The sequence below is a fragment of the Helicoverpa zea genome, chromosome 28 (assembly GCF_022581195.2).
Source record: "Helicoverpa zea isolate HzStark_Cry1AcR chromosome 28, ilHelZeax1.1, whole genome shotgun sequence".
Taxonomy (NCBI): Eukaryota; Metazoa; Arthropoda; class Insecta; order Lepidoptera; family Noctuidae; genus Helicoverpa; species Helicoverpa zea.
This window is the reverse complement of record NC_061479.1, coordinates 6,782,856-6,796,132: the sequence shown is the minus strand read 5'-3', so window position 1 is coordinate 6,796,132 and position 13,277 is coordinate 6,782,856. Positions and strand designations below refer to the sequence as shown.

Sequence of the window (13,277 nt, the reverse complement as noted above, 5' to 3'; positions counted from 1 at the left end):
TCCCATTGCTGGGCAAACTATGAGCCCAGACCCTGGCATTGTCCTTTAGGGTCAAATTTAACTGGATTGCGCTCTTCATTTTTTATTAAAACTAGGTCACCAACTTATCAACGAGACAGATGCCTTTCAAGTTTAAAAATGTCGTAAAACAAATAACGTCAACATAAAGCAAAAATGGATCGGTCTCACCGGGTTTCCATTCAACGTGCGTGACGATGCGCACATCGCTATGGCCAGCAGTACAGCAAGGCTTTCGGACGTGAAGCCACGGAGATGCACGAGCACCAACGCTCCGACCTCACGATGACACGTTGGGCTCCTAGCAGCTGACATGCTCCATTCAACGTCGTAATTTTCTCGCCGAATTGCACAATAACCACAGTCATTGAAAAAAAAAGACAAATTCGGTTAATTTTCTAACATACCTTCAATAACTAGCTTGACATTTAACAATGGCAACGATACCATTACCATAAACGTGGTTACCATACTTGTACCTTCGTTGAAATTCTTAATTCAAATTATCGACGTTCCATTTTTTTTTTTTATCAGTGGGTAGAAATTTATTTTCACGTGGCGAATTCGAAACGCGTGTGGGCATTCGGATTGCATCCCACTTCTGATGTCGGAAGGCGCCATCAGGATGGCTGGCACTATCGTCCGACATCAGTTAGGGTAATCAAGCAAGGAGATAAATTTGGATCTACAACGCTAGGCAATAACACTAGGTACACTAGACGTGACGTAGGGTAGTAGCGCCACGAACACTCAATGAAGACTCGACCAAGACTGCACTAAGACTGAACTAAGACTGAGCTCCGCGGACGCCGCGCTGACCGCCACGACTCCGCCAAGCGCGCCAAATTGTTGTTTCACCGAAAACGCCACCAGAGGGCGCGCTTGCGGCTCGTTCAGTGACCGTACTATTGACTATCTCCGACAAGTATATTAAATTGGCATACTACTTACCAATTTTATTTACTATTTTAGAAAAAGTAGCCTGACTAAGACGTATTGTTGATAGTTTATATTATGTTAAGGAATAATATCCCATATCTATTAATGGACTATATATCAATCAAAAGGTCTTTTTAAGTGCAACATTTTGTCTCAGCATACCACTTATCAATTCTTAGTATTTTAGAAGATATAGCCCAAATAAGGCGTATTATCGATAGGTTTTACTATGTTAGGGAATAATGTCCCACCTCTAGGTATGAACCATATGTCAATCGAAAGATCTTTTTAAGCGCTATATTCCGTCTTAACATACCACTTACCGATTCTTAGTATTTTGGAAGACATAACTGACCTAAGGCATATTGTTGATACTTTACATTGTGTTAAGGAATAACATCTCACTTGAAGTTATGAGCCATATTTCAATCAAAAGATCGTTTTAAGCGCAAGGTTGTATTAGCATAACTCCGACAAATTGTTAGTACTTTAAAAGCTAGAGCTTTTCTAAGAATATATTATCGGTAGGTTCTGTCAAGCTAATCCATTACTTCTTTAGTAACAAATTATATATTATTTGAAAAACCTTTCCAAATGAAACATTTCGTGTTAACATACTTCCGACAAATTGTTAGTAGTTTAGAAGCTAGAGCTTATTTAAAATTATAATTATTGATAGATGTTTTCAATTAAATAAATCCCATCTCTAGTAATGAGTTATACATCATTCAAAAGACGTTTTTAAATGCAACATTTCATATTAAAAAAAACTTCGGCGAATTGTTAGTATTTCAGAAGCTAGAGCTTATATAAGATTATTTTATCGATAGGTGTTTTCAAGTTAATAAATCCCTCCTGTAGTAATGATAAATATATCATTCGAAACGACTTTCTAAATGCAACATTTACTATTAACATACTTCACACCAATTGTCAGTACTTTATACCAAATCTTAAAATATATCTATATTTTCCGGACGGTGGACACTCCATATGCAGCATGATCTTTGTCGGACAAGCTTACCACAATTTTCTAGTTAACCTTATTAAACAAATCTCAAAAAATGAAACAGGTATGTACGAAGAGTCGTAGTGACGTCATACCGACATTTTCAGGATGGTGGACACTCCAAACGCAGCACGATCTTTATCGGACAAGTTGACCACCATTCTCTAGTTAACTTTATTAAACGAATCTCAAAAGATGAAACGTGTATGTACGAAGAGCCATAGTGACGTCATATCGACAATTTCAGGAGTCAAGCATTAAAAAACGCAGTGGCACCAAAATTTGCGCATTCGAAAAGTTTGTCGGACTCATCGTAAGGAAGGCACTCACAAAGTCTTAAATGTATATGTATCAAAAAAAAAAATTGTTCGCCGGCCTGGGGACTACCTTATATAAATAATCTATGATTTAAAAATAACATTCCTTACGTAATATTGTTTTCAGGTACCAACCCAGAGTGACGTTGAACTCACAAACGTTCGTTCCTCATCACTAAACAATTCACCAACCAGGAATCGAACTCTAGACAACTACCGGAGCCCTACCTACTGCGATCTGAACGCCTCAGAATTCTACTTCACAAACCCAGAGACCGGGGACTTTGGCCGAGACCTCAACTATATGGCAACACCAGTGGATTACATGAGAAGGTCAAACACAGCCCTTGAAAGGGTCATAGACCATCTAGACAGGCAACGGTTGACCCTACAACTAGGTAGGTTCCAATTAACTATACCTAGGTTCGGACGGCGGTCAGAAAATGACCGAAGACCTGACACACCGAACGTTGCAGAAATTAATATTGATGATTTAGACTTTGTTCGAATGACCTCACATGATACTTATACTCTAAATGGTAGGACTATTAGGTTGTTGGGGGCAAATTTTGAAAATTATCCCGTTCTCCCCGATGGGACCAGACCTCCTCCGTACAATGAAGCGATGAGGTGCAAATTTTTTGGACCCCCACCTGAATATTTGAGTCGGGAAGGTCTCAATTCAAGAGTTGATGAAGAAGCTAGGAATAACGTTGAAATGCCGCCCTGCTATGATGAGTTGGCTACTGGTGAAAACACAGGTTCACAAAGTAATCCTTCTTGTTCTAATAGTTCGGCAAATAACGGTAATGTAACGGAAAGTAACGGTAACGGTAACGATAGTGTAAGAGATAGAGCTCTAGCAGTTACAAACACCAGTGATGAAAATAACGTTGCAAGTAACAGTTTGAATAACGTTACAAGTAACGGGTTAAATAACGTTACGCAAACAAATAACAATAACGTAGTTACAAGTCCAGTGGCAACGGTTAACGAAACGGTTATAGATTCTAATATGAATAACGTGCAAAGTATAAGTTCTATTATAAATAACTTGCCTGCAATTGATAGTGATGTGAACGCTAACGAAACATCTATTAACTGTTAATAACCGTTACTTGTAACGTTACTTTTCGGCAGCTATACTTAAAAACAGCTATCATTAAATCAAGTCACAATATACGTATTTTTCACATTACATTCGACATTAAAATAATAATCAAAAGAAATAAATAAAAAATATTTTTTTATGAATTCGTCTTGCCTCTAATAAAAAAAAAAATATTTACCAGTTAACAATAAGCCAGTTAAATTTAAAATAACGGTTAAAATAACTAGTTTTAACTCGTAAGAACCAGTTATATCTTGCCTACCAGTTAACTAGTAGCCAGTAACGTTAAGCAGCTATCTAGGCCGCTAATTGGATGGGTGTGCAAGTGTGTAGTTTTAAAACCACCGTATATAATAGTTATAGTGCCTTAGAAAATCTTGTAATAGTGGCTAGAAATTACTGTAGGATATATATTTTTAACTAGCTTTTGCCAGTGGTTTCACTCGCTTCCTATTGGATCTACTCCGCGCAACAGGTTAAAAATCCTATTGTTTTCCAATATAAATGTGCTATCTAACACTGAAATATTTTTTTACTACATTATAGTAGTTACTTTAGTAGGATAATTTATATTATTGTCACGGAATAGTTATTTTAACTGAAACCTTAAAATTATTTAGCGGTTTTTGTGTGACAAGTATCAAATACTTACTATATACGTATTCAATTAATTGTAATAAACTTAATTTATAATGACCAATTTTATTTTAAAGCTTTAAGGAAACCAGTTATAATTTATATTAATAGACACTTTTACATAATATTTCGAGCCTTTTTTCGAAAAACGTATCCAAAATATTGTCTTACAGTAATCTCAAGCCACTTACATTAAATATACGATCCACGTAGTTTACACAAAAATGTTTCAAGATAATAACAATATACGTTATATATAGCTTTCTATATGTTCTAGCTTATTCTACACTCGTTGTAAGCGTAAAAATATATTTTTAAGTATAGAAAAAAACTGTCTTAAAAGTTGGTTAAAATAAATACGGATTTTTAGTGTACATGATAAATGTAGATAGTAAAATAATGTATATTTTACTGTGACAGTCAAATTTTTTTTGCTGGTCAATGACTACATTATTATTACGTCTTAGGCCAAGTGTTTCTTTGTGGAAATTTCAAAAAAAATTACACGGATTTCTATGCGTTCTCTACGAATAGATAAAGTGATTTCTGACGCAGATTTTGGTATATAATTTATACCCAAGGCAAAGACGGGATTAAACGCTATAGTACTTTCAATAAATGATAACAAATTATTCAGTTCACGCTTGACTAAATAAAACTATTTCTTTATTTTTAACCATTTAACTATTGACAGCAACGTTAAACGCCTATAATATCGATAGAAACAGTTACTCTAAATAACCGTTATTTTGAAATAACAGTTATTTTCAATAACGTTATATGTAACTTATGAGATATACAATAATGAACAATTTTGTGTCTAAGTTTTTTGTGTTGCCATAATTATTGTAATATAATACCCTTTTTATTGTATAGCAACATTAGTGATACTCATTTTTAATTGTAAATAATTTAGTTTTTTTAGTTTTGGCCGTTTTTTTTGTCGTACGACATTTTCGCTTGCGTTTTTTAACCGTCCTTTATAAAATTTTATTTTGACTGCTTTGGGATCAAAAAAGACTTACAGCCAGTTTCTTCAACAAAAGTAAAAGCCGAAGTAAAAGTCAAAGTAATGTCTAAAGTAAAAGTAACGGTCAAATTAATTTTTTCTATTTGTTTTTCTGTCACTTTAGCCTTGAAAAAACAAATTTGACCGTTACTTTTACTTTAGACATTACTTTGACTTTTACTTTTGATGAAGAAACTGGCCGTAAGTATAGTAGTATAGGCCATTTGAGTAGGCTCTTAGGATTTTTTACACAAATACCTAATAAATAAATCAAATAAATGAACTACTGCTTAAAATGATGACTCAATTGGTTTACTTTAGGTAACTATTATTATTGTATTTATCCATTTTTTTTACTGAGTTTATATTAGGATTGTTTATTCTTAATTAAGTGCTTACTCAAATGAAGTATGAAACAGTACCTAAATTAAAAAATATCTTTTAAAAGTATTATTTGGATCTAGTAATATTATTTTACGCAATCAAAATTTATGTTGTACGACAAAATAATTGCGGTCGTCTTACAAAATTGTCTGCCTTATAGCAAGTAGGTACATGGAGAACAAAATGACTAACGGAGATGTCATAACGCAAAATCTCCTAAGAAAGTAGCGCGACAACATGCGGGGCGAGGGACGAGGAACGTTACTAGCTCCGCCCTTATACGCCTCCTATAGAACCCGCCCATTTTTAACACGCTTATATTAGCTTCACTTGTAACTGTATGTAAGAAAATCTTGGAATCTTAATTTGACCCACTTCCCGGTCTTCGATTAGGATGAAATTATCCACACGCTCTGAGTTCTGATGACAATACATGACTAGCGTGTTTTTTAGTTTTTTTTTTACCAAATATTTTTGACAGAAGTTTCGAGAGATCCGAACGCCTCGTTAGTTTACACGTAACTGATCGTTTTGGTCATGCCCATTGTAAGTTTTTGACCTACAAGAAGGCGCCTGACCTACCTGCCTTATGGTATCTCCGCTATATTTCTTCCTCCGTATTTAGAAAACAGAGGGCATTTCATATTTTGTTGATTAATTGTTGTGTAGTTAATATATCTTTATCTTCACTGTTATTTGTAGCTGTCCGACTTTTTAGTCGCAAGTGTGCGCTTGTAATCGCCTTTAGAGTGGGCGCACACTTTCGTTTGTCGCTTTGTCGACGCTTTCACATATCTTGTTGTTTAGCACAAAATTCGTTGTTTTAAACGCTTTGGTTATTTGATGTTGTAGGTAGCGGAAATATCTGGTATGTATTTTTTACTTATATTATTTGTAAATACTAAGTTTGTCTGTCTATCATGCTTGAAACGTAAAACGGCTGATCTGATTGTGTTAAATTTGTTAAAAAAGCATCTCTCGATAAAATGAAAACTTTTATCTAGGTTCCTAATTTTCCTAACGTTCCGTCTACATAAAAAATTTCATACAAATCGGATTGGCCGTTTTACTATGCTATCAAAGCAAACATAGTATTTATAATATTAGTAGAAAAAACTTGAAGCTACCTACCATTAAATATTATTCGTATCTGAATATAAGCGTAATACTTACTTAAATGTTATAAATTGTATACAAAACTATGAATCGTTAGAGTTGTAATCAAATTAAGTATTTTAAATTTTGGAAATCAAGTGTTTTTTTTTTTTTTTCATTTAGATTATATGTATAAATCAAATGACTTGCGAAGAAACTGTTTTCAGTTTGTCATAATTTTTATTATTGGCAGTTAAAATTCTCCCAGTGATTTAATATTTAGACACAAAAATATTGATACTTACGTAAAAAAAAAGTTTTGTGGCTGCATATGACACACTGGTACTCAGCTGCATCCGGTTAGACTGGAAGCGGGAAAAGACTCGGGAGATGATGATGGCATCTAAAATATACTTGTGATCTACGATGGTCAATGACATTTTTTAAATATTCGGTTTTATCTAATTTTTGGGTTTTGATTACAACTCTAACTTATAAGCTTGCCTATATCTGTGTATCATAACTTTCAAGTTAGTACTTAAGTAATAATAAGTGTATGTATAATGTATAGGAGTTTGTTAAGTATCGACTTTCGGCGATCTAGCATGTTCTACCATTGGCTATGTATGGGTCCAAAGTGTTTATTTGGTTTGTGGCCGAAATTTGAATGAAAAAATATAATGTATCACGCTGGACGATAATAAATTATATATTTTTCTAGCCGTTTACCAACAATTTTGGTGAGGATCTTCAAGAAATAATATTCATACAAGACCATTCAAGAGTTTTTTGCACAAAACTTACTATCAATGTGATTTTCAGTTCTTAAATTGATGACTTCAAGTACGTTGGCTTACTTATACAACTGTTAAATATTTTACTATATAATATAGGTAATTGTTTTAACAATAAAATTGACCGACTATCCGACGTTATTTGACATAATTGATGTAATGCAAATGAAGAATTATTATCAAATATTTATATATTTATTATTTTTTCCGAATACTGAGACATCTCTGATTTGATTCGTAAATCGTCGAAGTCGATACTTGATAACTTCGTATGTATGGAAGATGAATGTTCTACCTCCGTAGTATTAGTACGTATTCACTCCGACCAAATAGCGCTTTACTACATATATATAAATATTCGACTGTCCGTTTGTGTGTCATACATACAATATTTTTTGCCCATATACGTATATAAAGTGTTTAAACTTTGGTTTTCTAGAAAAGGTACAAGAAATTCGCTATTACACATTGATATACAAAAACCCAAGATGCACACTCAATGTCTCAAAAACGTCCTCACTAAATGAGCGCAACATTCAAAATTGTGCGCTCATTTCGAATAGTCTCGCGTCGCTCGCGAACGTAAGCAGTCGTTAAAAATGCCGAAAAAATTGAAATTTATCACGTCGAGAAGATTAAAAATTATCAGATATTGGCTTATTGAAGCTGGAACTTCAAGATCAGAGCAGAATTTCTATCCAGATTTATTGATATGTATTGTATGACACACAAACGGCATACTCAAGTCAACATATAAATATGTTATCAATTTGTCTAAACTTGCATACATTTTATTGGCCATTGAATACACCTACAATATCGTTATTTTTTGCTAAAAACTACCATTGATCTATGAAAGTTATAATATAAACGTCAGTTTTCGTTCAATTTTCAAAGTAAACAGTTGTTTTGTCGGGTAAATTTGGCTTAGTAAAATGTTTGTGAGTTAAAACAATAATAAAACAAAACATTGAAACTATCGGCTTAAATCTTAAAAGTTAAATATTTTGACTAATTAGTGAATTTGTAAATATATGACACGTATGTTAGCTAGCTGGTTGTAATAAGTTGTATTTTTATACAAAGAAAAACATTTTTTAAAATTTATTTCTTCTACTTATTATAAGTGATCTAATAATGTCTTATTTCAATATAATTTTAATCATTTTTCAAAATATTTGCTAAATCAATGAATATTTTTTTCTCTGTTAGATATCAGTATTTGCTTTACATGAACATTGAAATCATGAAAAATCCTACTAATATTATAAACGCGAAAGTTTGTATGTATGGATGTATGGATGTTTGTTACTCTTTCACGCAAAAACTACTGAATGGATTTTAATGAAACTTTACAATAATATAGCTTATACATCAGAATAACACATAGGCTACAATTTGTAAACATATTGTTCGAAATACTAAACCTGCGCAGACGAAGTCGCGGGCACCAGCTAGTAATGTATAAAAATATAACTTGTTAAAACCGAAATATAAATGTTATTCTTATAGTTAATGTTAGTAATTTAGATCTGCAACTATTTTTGCATTAAATCACTGTTCGATGTTGACGAATTTAAATTATACTATTAAAGAAAATATTGTCCTGCTTGTGATCTCTCTCCGGTGGTGTCGGATTGTCGTCCCATCGCGCGCAGAGAGTGAAGGAATAGTGAGTGCACCGCAGTCCAAGCAAATGTGCCTGCACTATAACTTGTCCTGTGCAGCTGGCTGATCTCCTTTGTGTAATTTAAATTCGTCAATATAAGAATAATTCTTGTATTTTTGCAATCACCACACGTCTTAGTTCTAGTTATTATTATAAAACACGAGAAACAATAATTAATTACATATCAATAAATATTTTATTACAAAAATCATTATTTGTGAAAATTCCAATAATTTTGTGTGCTGTTCACACTAAAATAACCTATCTTTCATTTTATTTTAATTTCTTCATATGAAATAATGCTTTTGCACTATAAAAATAATATTTTTTCGGACTAGTATACATATGAAATTAATAAAATAAAATTACTTACTGGCGCTAATAAATAAAATAAGTATGCTTCTGTTAACAGCACATAGAATTATTGACAACTATAACAAATGTAGAAATTGCAGAGATATTACAAATTATACAATTTTTACAGCCAATGAAAAATGACAATATCCTACAAAATAATGTTATACCATGGTATATTTAGCCCAAGTTTTTAATAGTTTGACAGTGTAAAAAACTGTAGTCTGCGTATTTTGTGGTATCTCTCCAATTTGGTACAACAACAGAGCAACAGTGGTACGTTGGTACAAATTGTCGCGTCCTACCTTCGATGCCTTACCCTAACGTAAGCTAATAAACTATTATGTTTACATATTATCCTGGTGTTTTATTTATTTTTATTCCTGGCTACACTGTTTTTCGAATTTAGAATAGGCATTCCGACACAACCGGAAAGATTTCTTTCAATACGTTCTTTCCGATGCACGGGTGAATCAATCACCAACTTCCAGACTGCGGGCTGCTTTGTGAAAGTATTTTAGAAAACCCACAAAGCGATTTCGGCCTTCCTATCTCGATGTTTCGGCCCGACCCGGGAATCGAACCCGACCACTAGACCAACGAGGCAGTCACTAGTTCACTACCTTATATAATAAAGAGGGAACATTTTTCTGTGTTTGTTTGTACCTTAAAGGCTCCGAAACTAAGGGCACGCCACCATCGTGGCGGTAAGTCCCCTCTTTGAGGAGTGGCTCGGGATTTTCGAGATTTTCAACAGAGATTTTTGCATTATGCTGTCAATTAACAATTAAATAATTTATTCCCAGGTGCTGGATATTATAAAGAATTGTAGTTACCGAAAAAAACCCGTTTTACTTACTTACGACCTTATAATTGATTGAAAAGGTCGTATCTTCTTGTTACGACTGTATGCGTTCATAAACTTGATTTAAACAACACGAACAACGACGTAAGTTTTGAATTACGACTATATGCGACGTGCAAACTGTCGTAATCCATCAAGCTTAAAGCTAGAGAAATGAAGTCAAATGGTAAGAAAGAAGCATTAGAAAATGGAGGAAAAATAGTTACAGCGTGTTTTGATTCCCAAAAAATTGAAAAAAACCGGTTCTAATATTCCACATAAACAGTCACTTTATAAAGATTGTGCCATTTACCCAGTAGTGTGAATAGTTGAAATAGGATAGAATTTACTTACACGAAATTAAAATATTTTTGAAATCGGTGCCAGGGGTCTCGAGGAATGAGGAAAATCGGTTCAAATGTTCTCCTTACATAGTCACTCTACAAATTCTTAGACAGTTGCCCAGTAGTGGGAGTGCTCAAAATAGATTCTTTACTTCACTCATAACACGAAATTAAAATATTTTTGATATTGGTCCCAAAGGTCCCCATGAAAACCGGTTGTAGTATTCCACATAAACAATCAATTGACAAATAAGTCTTGTTCATACAGGGTGTGTCGTTCACAATCACATTAAATCTTATCGCATATACTTCATGATATTCTGTGGCGAATTGTACAAAAAATAACCTAATCCATTCAGTGGTTTAGCCACAGGAGTCATTTTTCGTTTTTATAATTTACAACATCATGTGTAAAGCTAAAAGTTAGGAGTATCGAATGTTTTGATCAGTTGACAGCTGTCAGTTTTCAAGGGAGAATTTCAGTTGTTTGTAATGACTGACTTTTATATGGTGTTCTAATTTTCGCACATTTTTATTCTATTTACTTTGTTTGAAAAATGCATGTTTTTATTTTTACGTATTTTTCTTTTTTCTTTGTGTTAATCGACATATATTAACCAGCATATTAATGCATTTCATTTAATGTGATTATGAACGACACACCCGATATATTATTCATTATCATTCCTCTCAGGATCTGGCTGTCAGGATCCAGTACTGTAAAAAGATGGAATAAATATTTTTTTTACTGTGATTTTAAAATAAATTCTAAAAGCATTAGTTTCTAATAAAAAACTGACTCTGATTTCCTGAAAACAAAGGCAATTACCGCAATATATTCGAATTCTCGGTTAAAATCTACAAGAACCCTGCGCTATGGAGTACTAGAAAAATCTTATCAAGAATTCTCTCTCGAATACGAGCTAGATAGTAGACACCGTTGAGGAATTCCCTCGTTTCTCTGTCGTCTTCATCTTCAGGTCAGATCTTAACCTCCACTGTTTTGTGGTATCTGAGACATATACCCGAATGAGAAGTTTTCCTCTATACGTGTCTATAATTTTCGAGAGTTGCACCCGATTTTTTTAGGGTTTCCATATCTAGACCGGATAACAAAGGAACCACTTAGGAGATAAACCCTATCAAACAATAAAATATTTGTTTAAATCGGTTGGTAAACGACGGATTCATTTTGGGAAGACGGTTAAAAAAAAGTTGTCGTATACTATAACTCGTATTTGTCAATTAATAGAATTCAATTACGGTAATAAAAGTGGAATAGTTAAGACGTCGTTCGTAAGCATATTTTTCAGAATATTGAATAAGAGTGAAATCAGTTTATCTCAGGACTCCTGGGGTAGATTTTGAAATGCTTTGGTCTGAGACCTTATACATATAAGCCTATGGAACATAATATACTATGCAGTTACTGTGGGCAACACTTGAGCCCGACTACTATACAAAGAATAGCATTATCCGTTACAAATACATAGATAGAGACTTAGAAAATTAACATACCTAATTCAAACATAACATCACGACTTTTATTCTCCAAAGGGGTAAGCATATACATATATGGCGCCCACGGCCGATTTCGGCCACGGCGGCTTTTCTCACTTAAGGAGATCAGCCAGCTGCGCAGGACATATTATAGTGCACGAGCATTTGCGCAGACACAGGTGCACTCAATATTCCTTCACTCTCATAACCCGATGGGACGGCAATCCGACACGACCGGAAAGAGATCAGGCGCAGGACCGACATTCAGGTGCTCTCCGATGCACGGGTGAATCAATCACCAATTTCCAGACTACGGGCTACTTGTGAAAGCTTAAGAAAACCCACAAAGCGATTTCGGCCCGACCCGGGAATCGAACCCGAGTCCTCGAGCGCAGCAGCCGCGCTTGCGACCACTAGACCAACAAGGCAGTCGGGGTAAGCATAGGTTAGAGGTAAGAGACAGGAGAATATTACAGTCCTCTCAGTTATTAATCCCATTGTTATGCCTGTTGTCGAACACTAGGCACTATTCCAGACTCCGTGTTATGAGAATTTCGAAATTGAAAACCCCAATAATTAAATATATTGCCCGATACGGGAATCAAACCAGATACCTTGTGGCGGGCAGTCATACTCGCGGCCCCCAGACCAAAGAAGCAGTTCAAACGTTAATTTTAATGATTTTTCAACTATAATTGAAAAGCAGAGAATCGTATCTTATTTTTTTAACGGAGCATACAGCCGTATGTTTATGATACGTCTTTATACGTTTATTCATTGTTAATTTAAACCTCGCATATGGTCTTAAGAATAAGTTACGACTCCTAGAATTAAATTATTGAGTAGTATAAAGTCGTAACTGACCACAGTACACGTATGATTACAGCGCATAAAGTCGTAACATAAACGTTTCGACGTTTTGCGTGGGACGGCTAGAATACGACGTCGGTACTGCGCTCTGATTGGCCGTCCTCGCTCCAATCGATCGGAGCATACAGTCGGAACTATCCGCGCGACTTTATGCGAGGGAAATTTAAATGTTAAGACCATTATCCATTAAAAAAACTCACTATTTATAGAAGATATTAAAATTTGGATTTTAGTAATACTTAATAATATTTAAGACGATTGTAATTCCGACCTGCGTGGGAGGCGTCGAAATAGGCTATATTTTAACCCAGTATGGGCAGTAGCTCCCACGGTCAGGAAGCGAAACCGCGTGGAACAGCTAGTGTATAAATAAAACCAAGTAGA

The 13,277-nt window shown here is 34.3% G+C and overlaps 1 protein-coding gene across 1 annotated transcript in view; it reads left to right on the top strand.

The window, feature by feature from the left end:
• The window catches only part of LOC124643691, a 33,140-nt gene extending 29,587 nt beyond the window's left edge, over positions 1-3,553 (top strand). Inside the window, exon 10 of the mRNA XM_047182728.1 lies at positions 2,411-3,553. Coding sequence (XP_047038684.1) covers positions 2,411-3,391 — 981 coding nt within the window. The 3' untranslated portion in view covers positions 3,392-3,553. The remainder of the gene's footprint in view (positions 1-2,410) is intronic.
• The last annotated feature ends 9,724 nt before the right edge of the window (positions 3,554-13,277 follow it).